Raw genomic sequence first — 22,237 nt, 5'->3', positions numbered from 1 at the left:
CACGTGGCTCTTGATCTCTGGGTTGAAAGTTCGAGCCCCGCATTGGGTGTAGAGATTACTTAAAAATAAAGTATTGTTAATATATAAAAATTTTTTTTAAATAAAAGGGAGTAAGTCTTAGGGAGCTTGGGTGGCTCAGTCAGCTGGGTGTCTGACTCTGATTTCTGCTTGGGTCATGATCTTGCAGTCGTGGGATTGAGCCCCATGTCAGGCTCCCCACTGAGCGTGGAGCTTGCTTGAGACTCTCTCTCCCTCACCCTCTGCCCCTTCCCACTTGTGCACATGCGTGCTCTCGATCTCTCACTCTCTCAAAAAAAGAGGGGGGAGTCAAGTCTTAGAGGGGATAGAACAAAGGGTCATCAGGCAACACTTTTATATTTGGGTCTTGATATTTGGAAAAATAAAGATATGTCCCAAAAATGTTGCTTCCAAAGGTGTCCTAGCCTATGCTCCTTAATAACAAGAGTTGCTTTTTTTTTTTTTTAAGTTTATTTATTTAAGAGAGAGAGTGAGCATGGGAGGAGCAGAGAGAAAAGTTGCTTTTTTTAAAGCTGCTGAGTCCTGAAGAAAATCAAAACAAAATCTCTCATTTAGATGTCGTTTGAAGTTTTGTTTCTCCATCTGGATTCAGAAGGCTTTGTGAGAATACCAGTGCTGTCTTTCCCTTTGACCAGTTCTTACTTACCTGGTATTTCATGTTCTCTCTGAGCTTCAGTGCCCAGAAGTAATCTGCTCTTTCTTAACTAATAAGGTGGGGGGTTTTCCTTATCTTTCGTCACTTTGGTGTTTGCTGTACCAAAATGTGTGTGTTTTAGTAGTTAATAAAGATTTGAGGCAACAGGGGAATGCATCCATCCCTGAAAGAAAGTACTTTGAACACTACCTGCACAACAGAAAGGCAACATCTGAAACAAGTAAGTGAATAATAAAGTTCTAAACTGACCCTTCAGAGATATTTTAATAGCAGTAAAATCTGGAACATCCTGCCAGCAAAGTCATTGAGACAATATTTCACATATAGAGATGGATAATGGATACTAAAATATTATTGCCATGTAACCGTAAGTCACAAACACGGACTTCCTTTCCCTCGCAGTACCGGTATTAAGTACTCCCACCCGGGAGAGACCGATGGCACCAGGCTCCTGGCTGTCTGTGACGTAGCCCTTGGAAAGTGTGCGGACTTACACAGAAAAGACTTCTCCTTGTCGGAAGCACCACCAGGTTATGACAGTGTCCATGGGGTTCGAGCAACAGCCACTGTCACCACGGACTTCGAGGTATTTATTTCAAGAAACAAGCAGAGAGCTCCTGTTTTTATTGAATATGCTTAAGTTTAAATAATTATTGCATATTTATGGCTGCCTGAATTCAATATTTTCTAAATTAGCAAACCTGCAAATCTGCTTTTCTGAAAACATTTGCCAATAAAGGATTTGTCCCCATACCTGTTAATTTCTGTTGGTTCTAGGATGATGAATTTGTTGTGTATAAAACCAATCAGATTAAATTGAAATATATCATTAAATTTTGCCTACCCGGAGATGAAATAAAGGACTTTCATCCTTGTAATACTACTGAATTAGAAGAATCCAGACCTGAGTTTTCAAATTTTTCAAAGGTTGAAGGTAAGACAATTTTCTTGAATGCTGTTTTATGTGATATTTATAGAACTCAAACATTTTATTCTTCGAGGAATTTATGTTCATGTTCAGTAACTGTATCTGGGAACTCATACATAAATATTCTATTTCCTTTTTTACTTTGCAGAAGTAAAAACCAGGATACTTGAGAGAGGTTAGGTGTTCTCAAAATTACATCTTACTTTGTTAACATACCGCGTTGAACTCTCACACCTGCAGACGGCCAGAGCCACAAACCCACGGAAGCAATTTAAGATGCCAAGTGCAAGAAGCGTCAGGGGGTTGGTGGAGTAGACAAGAGACACAGCTTTAGAACCAGGAAGCCCGGGTTCTAGTGTCGACTTGCTGATTGCTAGGCTGTGCAATATACGACAAGCTGCATAAGCTTCTGCAGCCTCAGCTTTTCCGTGTTGAGTATGAGATCAGTATCTGCCTCAGGTGAAAGCTGTAATGTGCAGCTTAGTAGAAATACACGGGAGGATGGGAGCTTCTCAGAAAATCAGGAGCCCACACTATTTATAACATTTATTATAGCGCTGTCAAAACACATTAACATTTTCAACTGTGATCCAGTTATTTTTTATCAGAAATGTATGACTTCACATATAAGCAAATGACTCCTGTTTTCTGTCCTAGAGCCGTTAAATTAAATATCTGGCAAGAGAGTATATATTTACATATCTAACTATATGTGTATTCTTGTACCACCTGGTATAGAAGGGGAACTTTTTTTTTTTCATATGCTATATTAGAACTTTGGTTTAGCGGGGCGTCTGGGTGGCTCAGTCGGTTAAGCGTCTGACTTCGGCTCAGGTCGTGATCTCCTAGTCTGTGAGCTCAAGCCCCACGTCAGGCTCTGTGCTGACAGCTCAGAGCCTGGAGCCTGCTTCAGATTCTGTGTCTCCCTCTCCCTCTGCCCCTCCCCTGCTTTTATTTTATTAAAAATATTTTTTTTTAAGTTTGATTCAGTGTTCCTTGGGTTGAATGTCTAAGCAGTCTCATATTGGTCTTACATGCTTCTGTGGCACAATAAATGGTAGTGACCAATCAAAATTGCAGGCCAAGGAATGCATTATCTAGATTCATGCATAAACTACACTTATTTAAATAGTCTTAAGACTTTTGTGTGCTTGTGTATATGTTTAAATGTATGTCTTTCAAGTAATTACATGATTCTAAATTTTCAAGATGACTCCTCAGAATCTGTAGATTAAAAAGTTAATGTGTCTATTATAAATGCTGCCCCCATTTTTCTCATATGGGTTCACTTACTTTACAGAATTGACTACTGAAAATCACAAAATGCTACTTGTCCATTTTTCCTAAAATATACTGTATGAAGGGGGAAGGGAAAGAAATAAAGATTAAGATAACAAAGATAGTGCAGGGATGGTCTTAAAAGCTAACATTATAATTTTTAATATGTAGATTATCAGTTACAAGATGCCAAACCTTTCGGCAACATCACGTCTGGCCTTCAGGATTTCTCTGGCAATTCAGTTCCTCTTGAGGAGGTTCACATCAAAGGAAGAATAATAGACTTTGTAGCCCAGGTATGTCTTTGTGGGTTTATGATACTTTAAATGGATATGAGGGGCGCCTGGGTGGCGCAGTCGGTTAAGCATCCGACTTCAGCCAGGTCACGATCTCGCGGTCCGTGAGTTCGAGCCCCGCGTCGGGCTCTGGGCTGATGGCTCGGAGCCTGGAGCCTGTTTACGATTCTGTGTCTCCCTCTCTCTCTGCCCCTCCCCCGTTCATGCTCTGTCTCTCTCTGTCCCAAAAATAAATAAAAAACGTTGAAAAAAAAATTTTTAAATGGATATGAGTCATAAATGACAATTTGATTATAGTTGCATGAATTAAAATGTGCATTTCTTTTTCTTTCATGTTTGCTTATTTATTTTGAGACAGAGAGAGAGAGAGACTTGTACAAGTGAAGGAGGGGCAGAGAGAGAGGGAGAGATGCCCAAGCAGGCTCCACGCTGAGCCCCAACACAGGGCTCGATCTCACAACTGTGAGAGCATGACCTGAGCTGAAATCAAAAGCCAGAGGCTCAATGAACTGAGCCACCCAGGCACCCTGAAATGTGCACTTCTAAAATTCGTTTATTCATTGAGTACCTACTACATACCGACTGTTCCAGGCTCTAGGCATGCAGCAAGGAACAAAAGAAAAACTCTGCCCTGATGGAGCATACATTTTATTGGGGGATAGGCAGTAAACATTGTAAATAAACAGAGTGCATCATATGTAGATGGTGGTAGGTGCTAAAGAAGAAAGTCTAGGCAGGGGGAGCTGCAGGGGGGATGGGAGCCTCAGGAAGGGTGGGAGCCACAGGGAGGGTGGGAGCCTGGGGCGGGGGGAAGGTGGGAGCTGCACAGGATGGGAGGTTTGAACTTGTAAGTAGGATGGCCAAAGAAAGCCTCACTGAGGTGACACCTGAGTACAGCCATGTAGGAAGTAGGGGACTAGGTACGTGACCCAACCCCAGCAGCCCTCCTTCCAAAGCCCCCAGTGGAGCTGAGCCCAACTAACACAACCTGCCTTCCGCTCGCACAGAGCAGCAGGGCCCTGTGCTCCTCACCCTTGCTAAAACAGCCAGCAACATCATCGCTGAGTCTGCTGTGAACTCCCATGGCGGGGAGTAGCAGGAGGACATGAGCCTGCCAAGGCAGTATGGTGCCTGCCTGCCTGGGCTGGGCAACAGCCTGGACCACAGGAAGAAGCTGTCACACTGCCCCCACCCCCAGCCAGCGCGCCACCTCCCCCCAGCCCTCCCACCAGCAGCGGCCAGCAAGCCCTCCCCACTACTGCCCCCTCCCCGAGCAAGGCTACCCACCCCCAGCCAGCCCACCTCCTCCCCTCCAGCCTTCCCACCACCTCCCCCCCAGCCCTCCCACCACCTCCCCCCAGCCAGCCCACCAGTGCCAGCCAGCAAGCCCTCCCCACCACTGCCCCCACCCCCAGTCCTCCCACCACCTTCCCCTAGCCCTCCCACCACCTCCCCCCAGCCAGCCCACCACCTCCCCTCAGTCCTCCCACCACCTCTCCCCCCAGCCCTCCTACCACCTTCCCCCAGCCCTCCCACCACCTCCCCCCAGCCCTCCCACCACCTGCCCCCCAGCCCTCCCACCACCTTCCCCCAGCCCTCCCACCACCTCCCCCCAGCCAGCCCACCACCTCCCCCCACAGCCAGCCCACCTCCCCCCACAGCCAGCCCACCACCTCCCCCCAGCCAGCCCACCACCTCCCCTCAGTCCTCCCACCACCTCTCCCCCCAGCCCTCCTACCACCTTCCCCCAGCCCTCCCACCACCTCCCCCCAGCCCTCCCATCACCTTCCCCCAGCCCTCCCACGACCTCCCCCCCCAGCCAGTCCACCACCTCCTCCCAGCCCTCCCACCACCTCCCTCCCAGCCAGCCCACCACCTCCCCACCAGCCCTCCCACCACCTCCCCCTCAGCCAGCCCACCACCTCCCCCCAGTTCTCCCACCACCTCCCCCCCAGCCAGCCCACCACCTCCCCCCCAGTCCTCCCACCACCTCCCCCCCAGCCCGCCCACCACCTCCCCCCAGCCAGCCCACCACCTCCCCCCACAGCCAGCCCACCTCCCCCCACAGCCAGCCCACCACCTCCCCCCTCAGCCCTCCCACCACCTCCCCCCAGCCAGCCCACCACCTCCCCTCAGTCCTCCCACCACCTCTCCCCCCAGCCCTCCTACCACCTTCCCCCAGCCCTCCCACCACCTCCCCCCAGCCCTCCCACCACCTTCTCCCAGCCCTCCCACCACCTCCCCCCAGCCCTCCCACGACCTCCCCCCCCAGCCAGCCCACCACCTCCTCCCAGCCCTCCCACCACCTCCCTCCCAGCCAGCCCACCACCTCCCCCCCAGCCCTCCCACCACCTCCCCCTCAGCCCGCCCACCACCTCCCCCCAGTTCTCCCACCACCTCCCCCCCAACCCGCCCACCACCTCCCCCCTCAGCCCTCCCACCACCTCCCCCCAGCCAGCCCACCACCTCCCCTCAGTCCTCCCACCACCTCTCCCCCCAGCCCTCCTACCACCTTCCCCCAGCCCTCCCACCACCTCCCCCCAGCCCTCCCACGACCTCCCCCCCCAGCCAGCCCACCACCTCCTCCCAGCCCTCCCACCACCTCCCTCCCAGCCAGCCCACCACCTCCTCCCAGCCCTCCCACCACCTCCCTCCCAGCCAGCCCACCACCTCCCCCCCAGCCCGCCCACCACCTCCCCCCAGCCAGCCCACCACCTCCCCCCACAGCCAGCCCACCACCTCCCCCCTCAGCCCTCCCACCACCTCCCCCCAGCCAGCCCACCAGTGCCAGCCAGCAAGCCCTCCCCACCACTGCCCCCTCCCCCAGCCAGCCCACCACCTCCCCCCGGCCCTCCTACCAGTGCCAGCCAGCAAGCCCTCCCCTTCTCTGACCTGCGGCTCTCCAGGTAGCTGCTTATGAGTACAGGATACTTTCTCAGACCCGAGTGGACACAGAAGAGGAAGCAGGCGTGCAGTTTGGGATCCTGTGAAGAGAGGGATTCTTGGACAGCCCTTCTGCCCTGTGCACTCCATTTCCACCCTGCTTCCCCTGGCCCCCAGCCTCAGTGCAGCTCACACAGTACCCTGACCCCCTACTAATTGCAGAGAAGGGTGCGGAAGAGGAGAAGAGTGAGGTTGGAAGCCTGGGCAAGTGACAATGGAGCAGGGGAAGGAAAGCCACTTGGGACTGGTGTTTAAAGCCCTGGGCTGGGATGGGGTGGGGGTCAAAAGGTTAGGGCCTGGTGGGTATTCACTGTCACTGGTAGAGGTACCACTTGTGAGGGTGATCCCTAGGGGAGTGTGGAACCCCCCCCATTCTTACTGTTTCTCTTGGCTTCACTTATGTCCCCCTCTCCCTGACTTGGTGCTCTAGTGCACCTCACTAGGGTTTGTGACCAGAGTCTGGATGAGTTTGAATTTGAATGAATTGAGTTTGTATTTCTAGCACCCAGGTTTTTACATGTTTGGGGTTTGGGGTTTTTTTAGGTTGTCATCCTTGATAAAGGAAGTGTATCCATCAAAAAGAAAAAAAGAAATAGGGAGCTAAACCATGTGAACATCTGGGGGTTGCTCATTCCAGGTAGAGGCAACAGTACGTGCAAGGGCCCTGTGGTGGGAGCAAGCCTGATATGGTCAGGGACATCAAGGAGGCCACTGTGGCTAGAGCAGAGTGGAAGGGGAAAGCTTGGCAGCAGATTGGGTCAGAAAGGTAGTGTGGGGGTCAGTTCACGTCAGGATACAGGACAAGTTATTGTCCTTAATTCTGAGCAAAATGGAAGCCACTAGAAGATGTTTGGCAGAGGAGTGATATGATCTGACCTGTTTTATTAGGATCATACTAGCTGCCATGTTGAGAACAGCATGAAGAAGGTCAGTTAGGAGACATCTTAGGTCACGTGGTCTGGAAAACAGACTCCAGGTAAAAATTTGTTCTCAGGAAGCTTGTTGGGAAGTGCTCCTGTAAGAGAGTGAGGGAATCAGGACGTGGCAAAAGGAGACATTGAGCCGTGACACCTCTAGCATATGATGCATATGAGTCCTCAGATGATCTCAGAGGGAGCTCCGAAGCTGGGATAGCCCCTCAGAGATATTCTGAATTGAGGCCGGGTGCCAAGCTTTGTGCTCACAGAGGCATCAGTCACTGGATGTGGCTGCCTGTGGAGAGGGGTCGTAATCTCGGGTGAGGCGGTCCCCCTTTTGCTGAGTACCGTCTGGGGAAGGACTCAGCAGAGGACACTCCCAGCAGCCTTGGTCCTGAAAAGAACATCTGGGAGCATGTCATAGCACCAAACGTAGGTGACCATTCAAGCAGTTCGTTCAAGGATGACGGTTAACAATGGCAGTGGGTAAGAAATGATTTGGTCTGGCAAAGGATTGAAGGTAGAACCAGTAAGATTTGCTGATGGACGTGAACACTAGAGAAAGTCGAGTGTCAAGAATGAAGCCAAGGTTCTTGTCCTGGGCAACTAGAAGGACTGATCACGTTTGCACTGAAACGGGGAAGGTGGTAGGAGGGCAACTTGGGAGGACTATCAGGAAGCCATCCTCGGCCGTATCACACGAGACGCTGATGTCCAGATGGAAAAGCTGAGCAGGAAGATAGGCATTTGAGTCTAGAGTGCAGGGAAAAGTTACTTCCCAGCGGAGTCATAACCGGGGGAGTTGCCAGCACTTAGGTTCTGTTTAAAGTCCTGTGACCCCTTTAGATCGCCAAGAGAATAGGTCGGGAGGGAAGACCAACATGCCGTGGGTTGGGAGAGGAGGCTGGTCAGCAAAGGAGACAGAGAGGCAATGGCCAGTGAGACACCCGGGGGGGCCTGGGTCTCCAGAAAGAATGATAGTTCTGTCAAAGGCTGCTGACGGATCAGGTAGAGTCAAGGCCGAGACTTGACCTTTGGATTCAGCAATAAGGAGATCATCGACAATCTTGACAATTGCCTCTTTGATGGAGCAGTGGGGGTGAAAGCCTAATTAGAGTGAGTGCAAAAGAAAATGGGGGGAAAGAGGAGAGAAAATGAGACCGTGGCTGAAGAGAAATGGAATCAGCTTGGTTTCCTTTTTCTTTGAAGATGAGAGAAATCATGGCACGTGTGTGAGCCAGTGCACGATGAAAAACACTGATGATCCAGTAGAGGGAGTGTGAGATGTGTGTTCACACCCCCAAGCAGTAACTCAGTTCTGACACTGTCTGCCTGGAAATAGTGTCCAGTCCCACAGGTTAGTCCCGCAGGACTGCCCTCCTCCCCTGCTGTCACTTCAGAGGCTGGTCCCGGGTCCCACAGAGCCTGATGCGGGGCTCTAACTCAGGAACTGCGAGATCATGACCTGAGCCGAAGTCAGCCACTTAACTGACTGAGCCACCCAGGCGCCCCTCCAGAAGTCACCTCTCTAACATAAACTCGGATGTGGTTGAAAGGGGTTTGTTATGAATATGGAGATGCCCACATTGTTCTTCTCACTTGGGAGATGCTGAGAGCTGTGGGAGCTCTGTGCGAGAAACAGGCACGAAGACCGAATACATATTTCTTGTTCTAAATCACAATGGCACAGCGGGGAGTGATACCCCTTCTGTAGCAGGGGCGAGGGGGAGAGGTAATGCTCAAGTGCAGTGCTGGGCCGCAGCCAGAAGCTCACAGCTAGTGCCCCCAAGGTCATGGGACAGAAAGTCAAGCTCATGGGCACACATGCAGGTCAACTGCCAGTGTGCCGTGAAGGTTGTTTTCTAAGATTTGACCTCATTGTGGGCTCCTAACACTGAAGACTGCACTGAACGGCTATCAAGACCTCTTAGGAAGATAAAAACATCTGAGTCCGGTATTGGGATATTCCTCTCTCTGCAGAGGGAAATCAGATTACCTGTCACGGTCGCCTTAAACTGGGGAAATGGGTGTGGCGGGTGGAGCGGGTGTGCTGTGTGTGATATTCGTACTAGTTTGCATACATCCGATCACTGCCTTCCGGCCGCTCTGATCCAAACCCTCATCCCAGAGGTGGTTCAGGGAAATGTTATAGACTTTGTCTCTGTCCCGGTGTGGACTCCTCGTAAATGTTCTACTATATATTAATCTCTTTGGAGCCACGTAGGAGCTGTGACCCCATGGTTACCACTTACTATGAGTCAGGCCCTGGATTGAGTTTTTCACAGGCTGTATTTAATTCTCCCCAAAACTCTGTGAGGTGGCTGCTGTGATTATGCCCATTGTTTAGATGAGGGATCTGATGTGCGGAGATGTTAACAGTATGATAAAGCGCAGATTTCAACGCAGATCATTGTGACTGGCGAGGCCAGCCTCCTCAACCGGCGGTCCAGCGCAGAGAATCCGGAGTTCAAAAGACTTAGCTTCATATCCTCGCTCATTCTATTCTAGCTCTACGACCTTGAGGAAATTATTTAACTTCTTTGTGCCTCAGTTTCCTCATATGTAAAATTGTGAGGATTAAATATAATGAATGTAAAGTAGGGCATTTTTTTCATAAGCAGTAGATACAAAACAAATGGTGATTATGTTAAAAGGAGAGTCATGTATACATTACTGTGGATTAGAAAACTTGTGCCATTTGATATTTTAAACCTGATGAAGAATTTTTCCATGGGGAAGTTTGCCCAAAAAATAACTCCTGATTTAGCAGTGAATTTTCCACTAATTTGTGATTAGACAGCCGGCCTGTAGGTTGACTTTGAATATCCAAACAGAGGCCCAGCAGCAGGGACTTGTATATTCATGGCTCACTTACTTGACTCTTAGAATGAGTTTAATGTTTTTAGTTTAGTAATAAAACTAAAATAGTAGTTTCATCTGAAGGAGGAAAATTAAGATGTCAAAAATTAGTACCACTGTATTTATTTCTCTTCTAAGACCTAGTAAAAATACTTTTATCATCATTATCAAATATTCCTTGCTTTCTGAGTGCTCAGTCATACAATTACAGAGAGAGTGAAGCTGCCATAGGCCTGACCCCTGGGAGCTCCCATGCGAAGACAGACCTGCTGACTAGATCCAGGCAGGACATGCACAGAGTAGGGTGAAAACATTAACCTAAACCAAAAGACAGTTAGACAGTGATCCTATCCATCAATCACAGGCGGAGCGTAGGTGCCCCTCGGGGTTTGGTAAAACTGGATATCCTAGAGACAGATGAAGAGAGTTCCGTGCACGGGAGCACGGATAGCCTCCTGCTCAGCGATCTGCGTGCCTTCTCTGCCGGGTGCTCTCTGACCTTCTACAATGCCTTGGAGTCACCAGACACCCAAGAAACTCTGGGATTCAGTCCTTTGGGGTTATCTTGGGCCATGGCCAGTCCCCAGTTCCAGGGAGCTGTCTGGTGAGCAGATGGCTGCCACCAGCTGGTGAGGCCTTTGTTTGAAGAACTGGGTCTCCTGGAGGGTGCTGACCTGCTGATTTGGAGAAAATCAAATTCTTTTTTAAATGGATGTGCCTTGAATTTTTTCTCTGGTGCGGCACATTTTTTCTCTGGGGGCAGCCCAGTTTACTGTGAATCTAGTTGTGGACAGCTTTTTTGTATAAGTTCATAACCTTTATTCTTTTTTGTTTTGTTTTATTTGTTTATTTTGAGAGAGAAAGAGAGCAAGCAGGGGAGGGGCAGAGAGAGAGGGAGACAGAATCCCAAGCAGGCTCCGTGCTGTCAGCTCAGAGCCTGAAGAAGGGTTCGATCTCATGAACCATGAGATCATGACCTGAGCCTAGATCAAGACTCAGACACTTAACAGACTGAGCCACCCAGCCATCCCACCTTTATTCTTTTTAATTTTTTTTTTTTTAACGTTTATTTATTTTTGAGACAGAGAGAGACAGAGCATGAACGGGGGAGGAGCAGAGAGAGAGGGAGACACAGAATCGGAAGCAGGCTCCAGGCTCTGGGCCATCAGCCCAGAGCTCTGGGCTGATGGCCCAGAGCCTGACGCGGGGCTCGAACTCACGGACCGTGAGATTGTGACCTGAGCTGAAGTCGGACGCTTAACCGACTGAGCCACCCAGGCGCCCCTATTCTTTTTAATTTTTCATTTCACTCTCTTCCCAGAGGTTATTAATGACAAATGGTTAAATATTTTTTCCTCATTATTGCCACATGTTTAAATGTTACTGTTTATTATATGTCTAGGTGTTTTTGTTTTTTTTTTTTAATTTTCAAATGTTTAAAGACTGGCCTTTTCTTAAGCAAGGGAGTGATGTGATGAACACAGTCCATTTAGTAAAATTAATCTGATAGGAATAGAGACAGCATGTAGGAGTGGAAAAGATTAATTCAGGAGTCGTCTAGACAGGAAGAAATGAGCATGGATGAGAAAACCCATGGAGGGCTGTGCACAGAGAGGTAAAGGAAGAAGTGCCAAGACCTGAAAACAGGCCAGATATAAGAACCCTTCTGGAATAGTGTCTGGGCCCATGTGACACCAAGGAGAGATCAAGATCCACACATGAAGGGACCATTCTGTTGCCGCCTTAACGGAAGTTGCATTGGTTCTGTTAAGCCATTGTTTGCAATATTGTAATACTAGTGACTTTTATTCTAGCCATGTGTGTATGAATTTCCTAAAGATGTAGCTACTATGTTTTATAATGTAACATGGACTCTACACCGTAACTGTAGAATGCTCTAGCCCCTGAAGCCAGGATTGGGAGTTTGAGGGACATGATGCAAATTCAAGCAATTGAAAGAAAATATACATTGTAGTTTCCGTTAATAGTTGTTCCTGCAAATGTTGTTCCATATGGTTTCATCAGGTACATGGATTTTTTGTTCTTCTTCAGGTCATTGTTTTTCAGACATATACAAATCAAAGTTCTGTGCCCATTGAGGCAAAATATATTTTTCCCTTGGATGATAAGGCGGCTGTCTGTGGTTTTGAAGCATTCATCAATGGGAAACACATAGTAGGAGAGGTAAGGGGAGAAAATGCACTGCGATCGCTCTTTGGTTTCAAAGTAAGTTTCCCATTTACTCAAATGTTTCTCATCTGAGTCCCCATAGCTATAAGGTTGAGTAGCAACCTTGTCATAAGACAGAAATAATCTTTGAAGAACCAAGCACTTGGACAGTTGGCTTCCTGGGACACATCCCTCCCTGATTAACTGGTTTCTGTTCCTGTCCGTCCAGTGTTCATCAGTCAGTGCCTTGCAAATTCTTTGCCTAGCACTTCAGAAAAGATCAATTTCAGTATCAAAAGTTTAAGAGAGGCACATTGGAAAATTGGTGAAGCCCTTATACAGTTTTGCAAACAATGACCCTCTGCGCCCTGCTGTAACAGACGGACTGAGGTGATGGCTATTGTTGTAAGAAAGGGTGTACCAAAAGAAATAACAAGTGATACATTCTTTGTTTATTCTAAGGATTAGCCCACAATTGCAATAACTGCTATTTTATTAAATTTAAGATTTAACTTATTATTTTTGTTCAACATAAAATCCCAATCAAATATTTTTTTCACTATTGACTGAAATATTTTGGTCCCAACATCATCATTTTGGCCTTTTAATATTCAAATTCTTATTAGGTAATTACATTTTAATGGCTACTTTATATAGGTTTCATTTCACCTTAGACGCTTAGTTTTCTGGTTTTGCATAGGTTTTAATAAATATTGATGAAGTTTTTCTTGTTAAAGTCTGAAATCACTATTCATGTTATGACTGGCTTGAAAATAATCTTTTCCAGGTTAAAGAGAAGGAAGCAGCCCGCCGTGAATACCGAGAAGCCATCAGTCAAGGCCATGGCGCTTACTTGATGGACCAGGATGCACCCGTAGGGCTTGATATTCATGCATTCCTCTAACATACTTACCAGAAGGGAGAAAGAGTTGGAATAGGACTTGAAACATGAAATTCCTAGTAGAAACTGGGATAATTTATGCTGTTTTAGGCCTAGAGTTTAACTTGCCATTAGTGAGGGGAGGTCAAGCTGGTCAGAACCATTTGGCTTACCTGAATGCGGGAGAAAACGGTGTCAGAATTGCCAAACAAATAAGAACAGCTACTTCTGTCCTTGGGAACAGAGTTTCCCAGAAGTGACAATGAAAATACATTTGGGGTACGTAATCTTCATCTTCTGGTAAAAGAGTGTAATATACGGTTGACCATTGAACAACACAGGTTTGAACTGCATAGATGCACTTTTAGGCAGATTTTTTTGGATAAATACAGTACAGCCTTGTAAATTTGTCTTCCTTATGATTTTCTTAGGAACAGTTTCTTTTCTCCAACTTACTTCATTGTAAGATTATAGTATATAACATATAGCATGCGAAACATGTGGTAATTGACTGTTTATGTTATCAGTAAGGCTTCCAATCAGCAATAGGCTATTAGTAGTTAAATCTTTAGGGAGCCAAAAGTTATAAGCAGATTTTTGGCTGTATGGGGATCAGTGCCCTTAACCCCCATGTTGTTCAAGGGTCCACTGTATATACATTTTTCTTAGAACTAAGCCTATGTAGCAATTTATCCAGTTTCCACCAAATCATATCCCAGGGAGGCATTTCTGCAGAGTCCGGAGACAGGTCCAGATTCTTTTCATTCTGATTAATTGCTTTCATAGGGATAAAATTGTGGAGAATCTGGAAGCAGGTACAGTTACCATGCCTACTAGATTTCTTCTTTTGAAAGATAAGCAGGAATTCTCCAGGTAACCTAAGAGGTAAGGGCCTGCAGACAGAGGGGAGACACATACACAGGCTGTAACAGACCTGAAAAAGCATGGTTCCTTGGGAAAATAGAAATATTTCAACTTGGCTGGAGTGACACTGATAAGAATTGCCTTTGAGAAAGAACACTCAAGTGGTGATGAGAAGGTTGGAGTGGCCTGAGGGACACCTCGGGGCAGGGGAGATTGTCTAGTTTGCTAAGTTGGCTTTACCAACAAACACTTATTTCTTACAGTTCTGAAGGGAGGGAGGTCCAAAATGATGATGGTGGATTTCTTCCTGGTTTCCTCATATAGCAGAGAGTAGGTGCTAGTCTCTTCCTCTTCTTATGGGGACACTAATTCCATCATGAGGCCTCATTGAAACCTGATTACTTCCCAAAGGCCGCACCTCCTAATACCATCCCAGTGGGTGTCAGGGTTTCAACCTATGGGTTTGGGGGGGAACACAAACATGCAGACTGTCACGGAGAGGAGTTTGGTGGCCCTTGTGGTAATCTAGGCAAGAGGTGGGATGAGGGCCCAAACTAAACTGCTCAGGTAGTGACAGTGGAAACGGAGAGGATGCAGCACATCCGAAAGATGCCAGGGCGGTGGAGGGCACAGACTGAAGCCAGATTGGAGGGTGTGGCAGGGAGAAACGAGTCAAGAGTAACACTGGGATCAGTGTGGCTGTTCATCAAGGCAGGGATTTGAGAGAAGCAGATGCTTCGTGGGTGTGGAAGTGACAAGTGCAGGAGGAGATGATGAGTCTAAGAGACTGATGGGACTTTGTGGGGACAGGTCCCTGAGACAGCTGGTCAGGCATCAGGAGAAAGGTCTGCACTGGGCGTGGGGATCTGGGAGTCATCGTGGGAGGCCCTAAATTGACATGGTGACACATTGGGCATCATGCAAGGATGCAGCCCTGGGACCCTGCCTTTAAGTGTTGGTTGGCAAAGGGAAAGCAGAAAAAGACCTGAGCTGCCATGCCCAGATTCCCTAGCTTTCTGGCTTGAGGAAGCTTAAGTCTAATTCAGCTTTAAAGTATACAGTTTTTTCTCTTCCTAAGATTCCTTGGATTAAGGCACAATAAAGAGTCTGTCAAAGTTACTAGACTCAATTTTGCCTTGGCCCACCTTTAGGATATATCTATCTAAATTAATCTTATATTTAGTGCATTTTGAAGTAAGGTTAAAAAGAACGAGGTGGAGTGGTCATGAAGTCCGTAATTGAAAATATTTTTAAAAACCACACGTATTTATTAGGCGATAGGTCTAAAGCTGATTTCGTTCCCCTCCCTTCCCCTCCAAACTGTTTCCTTCTCCTGTTTTTCTGGTGGTAATAATGGCGTCACCACTTACGCAGTCGGCCAGGCGGGAACCCAGGGCATCACCCTTCGGTCCTCCCTTCCCTGTTGTCCATCATCCATCTCCAAGTAATCATCTGTTCAGGTTTCTTACCAGCTTAGGAGGCCTGCCCATCTCACCACCTCTCCTATGGCCACTACTGTGGGGCCCACCGTCATCCCCTCAGCCCATCAGTACGGTGCCCAAGACCCTCCCAAGCCTGGCCTCACCTGCCTCAGCCTCATTGCACTACGTCCTTCCTCCCACTTCAAACCCCAGTGAGCCTGAGCTATTATTCGTCATCTTGAAAACATAATGCCATTTGCAGAGGCCCTCATTCTTCTGCTTGGAATGTCCAGACTCCATCTGCTCGCTTAATTTCTTTTTTAAGTAAGCTTTATGCCCAGCATGGGACTTGAACTCATGACCCTGAGATCAAGAGTAGCATGCTCTACTGACTGAGTCAGCCAGGTGCCCCTGTTTGCTTAACTTAAAAGACACGTATGTTTAAAAAGCCTTGGCTTCAGCGTCTCTCCACGTAAGGGAAAACTACAGTTGTCCTTGCCTTCACCCAGGACAGGTACCACTGCTTTCTGCTCCTCTGGCAACAGTGCATATCTGCCTCACTACTCTTCATACACTATTTACAAAGATAGAGGTCTAGTTTGTCGTCCCAAATATTTAAGCAGGGAAGTAACAGGAAAGGGTAAATAAAGAGTTAATGAGGAAATGCAGAGGAAATTTCGAGGCCAGGTCGGAAGCTGGGAGAAGCTGAATCAAGGACCCAGCCTCCATGGACAGAAGCTGCCGAGTGAGGGCTAGCTTCCCTGTTACTCTAGACCAAGATGCTAGCCCCCTCGGAGCCCGTAGGGGAATCCACAGTTCCCGTGCCCCATCTGTGCCTTGAGGGGCTCATCACTCTTTGGAATTCAGTTCACTTGGCTGCCTTGCAACTCAGTGTTCTGGCAGTTCAAGACAAGTTACAGTTTTGTAGATTATCCGGCTTGTTGCAACAGAAGTGACATCTTGCATCTGTAGCCTACATAGAAACGGAAGTGCAGCCCCACTCTATTCCCGTGGCAGTCCCTCAAATGAGCCCCAGGTTTTTATGCACTTCTTTCAAGGACAAACACTGTTTACGAATCATCTCTCCATTGTTTATCCCTTCGTTGGAATCCATTTCTTCATTGGGTGTTCTTGCAAATGGATATTATCATTAGTATTATATGCTCCTAAACATACTGAATTTTATGGCAGTACAGTCAAGCAGAACGGAAGATACGCTTGGGGTATTAAGAGCTTCTCTGTGTAGGATCAGAAAAAATAGATCTGTTCCGTCTTTTTTCTGCCCTAGTCATTCATGAGTCTGTCTCCTTATGCAGTGATTATAATGCCCCTTTAAAAGAAAATGAAATGCCTTTTCTAAATAAAATGATGAGTAAACTGTAGGGTGAAAGAATTAAGTGAGGAGCAAGTTAGCGAGAACAGCTGAAGCTCTCTGGCTCCTGACAGAATTACCGCCAGATGCTGTGGAGGTCGGAGAGGCTACAGGCCCTTCCAGAAGGGGCTGTCTGGAGGCTGGCTGTGCAGAGCCCCGTGCCCAGGGCCTCTGTGCGAGGACAAGGACGGTGAGGCTCCCCAGTCAGGGTGGGGTCCTGCTTCCAGGGGGCCTCCCCTCCCTCTGCCCTTTGTAGATGTCACACCGTTCCCACCCCTGGGGACCCGCTCCAGGATTCTCCCTTAGCACAACAAAATGGTATATGCTCATTTTCTGAGGAAGACTCTGGCAGATTGTAATTTAAGTGGCTCATGTAATAGGGGGGATTAACTAGCATAGAATGCATATGCTTTTGAGTGGAAAGCTGAGTAATGTGTTTCTATTTCAGGATGTTTTTACTGTTAGTGTTGGAAATCTACCCCCTAAGGCTAAGGTCCTGATCAAAATTACCTACATCATGGAACTCAGCATCCAAGGCACCAGGGCCGTCTTCTTCATGCCCGCCACCGTAGCACCCTGGCAACAGGACAGAGCTTTGAATGAAAACAGTCAGGTTCGTATGCTTAAGAAAGATTTAAAGAAGAGGTTTTTTTTTGGTGATTTATTCACAGGGAAGAAAAAGTATCCAAAATAATCTAATCTTCGTGGTGCAAAATCCGTTTTGCTGACATTTCTGCATTTAGATACAAGGCACAGTTACACTCAATGGGTATTATATTTTTATTCTGTTCAGTCACTTAAAAAATTTTTGTGTCTCTACTTGTTCATTATGAATAATTTAGATAAGCATAAAGAATGCCAAGAAACCAAAGAGGAAAATTTAAACAACCCTTAATTCCATTGCCAGAGATAGTAGCCCAAAGCTACTGGTTAACACTTTGTTCCTATTTTGTATGTATTTATCTAAACTGTGTTTCTATGTGTATGTGTATATGTATATATAGGTGTATAGGTATATGTGTGCATATACACTCATAGAGATATAGGTATAGTTGAAAATCTCTATGAAAATGGTCATAAATAATCCCCAATATCAGTTGCATTTTAGAAGTTACTGTTTTTCCATGACCAAATGTTCTGTGTCTCGCCACTCCAACATGAGACCAGCTGTCTCATAGCTGCTGTAGGTTGTGGCCTTGGCAACACTACTTTCAGCTTTGAGGTCTCATTGTGAAACTTAGTAGATACTTAGTTATACATGTATATTTTTCTTTTAACAGGATACAGTAGAGAAGATTTATGTAAAGGAAATAGGAACAAAGCAAAGGTTAGTACCAAAAATATAAAACCCACCAGTCATTGAATGGACTGGTTTTAAATTTTCATTTAAAATTATGTATATATACATATTTACATATGTATTATATATATTTATTTATATATAACTTAAAAATTATATATAAATATGTATATTAAAATTATATATACATATTTATATATGCATATTTATATGTATATTATATATGTGTATATATATATAATTTTAAAAAATGACTACAAGTAGTTGTTTAATATTTAAGATTATAGACTCAGACAACTTTCTCTTCTTTTTTGGTAGCTTCTCTTTGTGTATGTCCATTGAGATGCCATATGTGATTGAATTCATTTCTAGTGATACACATGAACTGAAACAAAAGGTTAGTAAATCTTTGGTTTATTCTCTAAGAGCTCTTATTTTAGCATAGTTTTATCAGGCAATACTTGATGGCTTAAAAAGTTACGTAATCATAATGCTAACAACGGCTTCTACAGCAAGCTGCAGTCGGTTCTACCCTGCCGCTTCCAGACCCGCCTCCAGAGACAGTGAACCGCTTTAAATACTTTACCTCCTTTCTGCTGGCCTCCAAAGTTGTGAATGATACATTTTTTTACTGCTTGTTCTTGACTCATCTATTTCAAAAGTATTTTTTTGGCTTCTTACTGCGGTAGATGAAAATCTGATTATCTTGCCTCTCCGCTACCCTCAGTCACACACAGATTAAAACTCTTCGGAATACTGTTTTTCACTGCTGAATGCTCCCAGTAATTCGGAAATGTTTTCCCCCTGAGACCCTCTTCCTTTTCCGTGTCTCCACTGCAGCCCAGCCTGGTTACTGCAGGGCAGGGGTTGTCCCAGGGCCTTTCTTTTCTGATTCTCCTTTGCAGGACTTTTGTTCCTTACCCTCTTTCTTGTGTTACTCCTTCCATTGGCAGAGCACAGCCTCCATTCACTTCCTGAGTAGGTGGAGTGTGTGGGCAGCAGTGCCTGAAGCTGTCCTCATCCCATGTGTTAATGCTGATCATTTGTTGAGGTTTTCATCTCGGGTTGAAAATCACCCTCTGAAAATACTGAAAACGTTATCTTCTAGCTTCTAGTGATACTTCTGAGAACTTAAATGCTATTCTTATCCCCCATTCCTTGTATGTAATCTGTTTTGTTTTGTTTTAACTTCTACAAGAATTTCAGATCTTCTGTTTATCCCTGGTATTCTGAAATTTTATAAGAAGGTGATACTCATTCATTGTATGCAACTCGTAGCCTTTAGTGCTGGAAATTTTTGTTATATTTTTAAAAATAAGTTGTTCCTCTCTCCTGTACCTTTTGCATTGCCTTTCAATCAGGTGTCCCCTGGATGGAGCCTCTAGTTTTCTTTCTTTTTTTCTCCTGTTGACCGTTGTATTGTTTTCTTGTTCTACTTTCTGAGTGATTTTTTCAATTTTAAATTCCAACCATTCTACTGAAATTTTTATTTTAGTTCTAATATTTTTAATTTGCAAGAGCTCTTTTGTGCTCTGTAAATATTACTCTTGGGGGGCACCTGGGTGGCTCAGTCGGTTCAGTGTCCAACTCTTGATTTTGGCTTAGGTCATGATTCCGGGGTCATGAGATCGAGTCCCACATCAGGCTCTGCACTGAGCATGGAGCCTGCTTGGGATTCTCTCTCTCCCTCTGCCTCTCCCTCATGTGTTCTCTCTCTAAAATATGAATGAATGAATGAATGAATGAATATTCCTTTTTTATAGCATCTTTGTGTGTTTCATGAATGCAGTACCTTCTCTTTCTTGTCTCTCTGAAAATACATTTTTTCTTCTCTTCCCTGTGTTGTGTCCTTTTTCTTTGAGCTCTCTTTTCCTTCTGGCTTTTGCTTTTTGTTCTCTATATTTTGTGTTAGAGGCTTTTCCTCAAATGCCTGGGTGACCCCTCTGTGCTCGTGTCTAACTGAGACACACACAAAGCTAGCTAGATGCTGTGAGGTAGGGCGAGTGGATGGGAGGCCCTGCACAGGAGGCCCTGGCAACTGGCTGGCTGTTTGATGGTGAGTCTCATGGTGGTGTTTTAGCTTTTCTGCAGTTATTCAGAACTCCTCTAGGGTATTCATAAAGTATGACTGGGGAGAGGGACTGAGGGGCCCACACTTAGGATGCCACCTTGCACGTCCTTCCCCAGTTTACGTCACTGCACACCTATGCTTCGGTATACCTAGGATTCCTGTAGATACTCTTTGCTTGAATTTCTGTAAGTAATGAATCTTCAGTTTCCTTAATTGAGAGAACAGGGCGCTAGCTTTCGGTGCTAGCTGCTTGGCTACTTAGAGCAGGGAGGAGGTCTGCACCAAGGCAACTGAGTGCATACTCTCCTCACTAGTACTGTTGTTTTCTGCAGTACCTCCAAGGTGTGACCCTTCCTGGGTCGCTGCAGTCCTCCACCCAGTTGGTAGCTTCTTCCACTCTCTGTACACCTTCCACCACACCTCTGTCAGCTTTGTTAAGATCTCTCATCTGCGATCGTCTTCGTTCCTATTCTCCATGTCTTTAAAGGTTGATACGCTCTAATTGATTCCCTCTTATGGTAGGGGGTTTTAGGATTTTGGTAGAGAATGGAGATAAACACATGCATTTAGTCCATCCTGAACAAGAAGCCCTCTGCATCAGGTAGCTTTTGCTCTGAAACAAACAATCTCAAAACTTTATGGTTTAAAACAATAACATTTGTTATTTCTCACAGTTTTGTGAATTGGCTGGGCAGTTCTTTTTTTTTTTTTTTTTTTTTTTTAACGTTTATTTATTTTTGAGACAGAGAGAGATAGAGCATGATCAGGGGAGGGTCAGAGAGAGAGGGAGACACAGAACCTGAAACAGGCTCCAGGTTCTGAGCTGTCAGTACAGAGCCCGATGCGGGGCTCGAACCCATGAACTGCGAGATCGTGACCTGAGCCGAAGTCGGACGCTTAGCCGACTGAGCCACCCAGGCACCCCATGGCTGGGAAGTTCTTTTTTTTTTTTTTTTTTTTTTAAACGTTTTTTATTTATTTTTGGGACAGAGAGAGACAGAGCATGAACGGGGGAGGGGCAGAGAGAGAGGGAGACACAGAATCGGAAACAGGCTCCAGGCTCCGAGCCATCAGCCCAGAGCCCGACGCGGGGCTCGAACTCACGGACCGCGAGATCGTGACCTGGCTGAAGTCGGACGCTTAACCGACTGCGCCACCCAGGCGCCCCATGGCTGGGAAGTTCTAATGGGCTGCACTGGCTTGGCTGGGACAAGATGGTCTAGAATGGTCTTATTCTAATACCTGGCTATTGGCCTGGTGTCATTTGGGGTGACGACCACGTGTCTCTCTTCATCAGATTAGCTCAGCTTCATGTGTATGGTAGTGGGAGAGTTCTCAACAGCAACAGGGCAAGGCGAAACTCACTGCACAAACATTTTCCAAGCCTCTTGCATCACATCTGCCAATATCCCATTGACCAAAGCAAGTCACACTGGCCAACTTTGGATTCAAAGGCAGAGAAAGGCCACTTCCTGACAGGAAGAGCTGCAAAGTTGCATTGCAAAGGGGCCAGCACACAGGAATGGAAAAACCTTGAGGCCATTTCACAGTCTATCACATTGCCTTTATTGTTTAAAGCATATAATTCACATTTCCAAAAGTGATTCTATGTTTATGAAAACGTAATTTAAGAATTAGTCATAATTGGGGATGCAAGCTGGTGCAGCCACTCTGGAAAACAGTATGGAGGTTCCTCAAAAAAACTAAAAATAGAACTACCCTACAACCTAGCAATTGCACTACTAGGCATTTATCCACAGGATACAGGTGTGCTGTTTCGAAGGGACACATGCATCCCCATGTTTATAGCAGCACTATCAACAGTAGTCAAAGTATGGAAAGAGCCCAAATGTCCATCAATGGATGAATAGATAAAGAAGATGTGGTATATATATACATTGGAGTATTACTCAGCAATCAAAAAGAATGACATCTTGCCATTTGCAACTACATGGATGGAACTGGAGGGTATTATGCTAAGTGAAATTAGTCAGTCAGAGAAAGACAAAAATCGTAGAACTTCAGTCATATGAGGACTTTAAGAGACAAAACAGATGAACGTAAGGGAAGGGAAACAAAAACAATATAAATACAGGGAGGGGGACAAAACAGAAGAGACTCATAAATATGGAGAACAAACTGAGGGTTATTGGAGGGGTTTTGGGAGGGGGGATGGGCTAAATGGGTAAGGGACACTAAGGAATCCACTCCTGAAATCATTGTTGCAGTATATGCTTACTAATTT

General features: G+C 46.1%; 1 protein-coding gene across 4 annotated transcripts in view; it reads left to right on the top strand.

Annotated features, from left to right (window-relative positions):
- Positions 1-22,237, top strand: part of PARP4 (poly(ADP-ribose) polymerase family member 4) — a 121,523-nt gene that overhangs the window by 41,579 nt on the left and 57,707 nt on the right. For all 4 annotated transcript variants that reach the window (XM_058690589.1, XM_058690585.1, XM_058690592.1 and 1 more), the window contains 8 exons: positions 1,097-1,280; positions 1,472-1,628; positions 3,072-3,196; positions 11,968-12,099; positions 12,872-12,958; positions 17,070-17,234; positions 17,902-17,948; positions 18,240-18,318. In XM_058690589.1, coding sequence (XP_058546572.1) covers positions 1,097-1,280; positions 1,472-1,628; positions 3,072-3,196; positions 11,968-12,099; positions 12,872-12,958; positions 17,070-17,234; positions 17,902-17,948; positions 18,240-18,318 — 976 coding nt within the window. The remainder of the gene's footprint in view (positions 1-1,096; positions 1,281-1,471; positions 1,629-3,071; positions 3,197-11,967; positions 12,100-12,871; positions 12,959-17,069; positions 17,235-17,901; positions 17,949-18,239; positions 18,319-22,237) is intronic.

The sequence above is a fragment of the Neofelis nebulosa genome, chromosome 1 (assembly GCF_028018385.1).
Source record: "Neofelis nebulosa isolate mNeoNeb1 chromosome 1, mNeoNeb1.pri, whole genome shotgun sequence".
Taxonomy (NCBI): Eukaryota; Metazoa; Chordata; class Mammalia; order Carnivora; family Felidae; genus Neofelis; species Neofelis nebulosa.
This window is presented reverse-complemented; position numbering and strand designations above follow the sequence as displayed.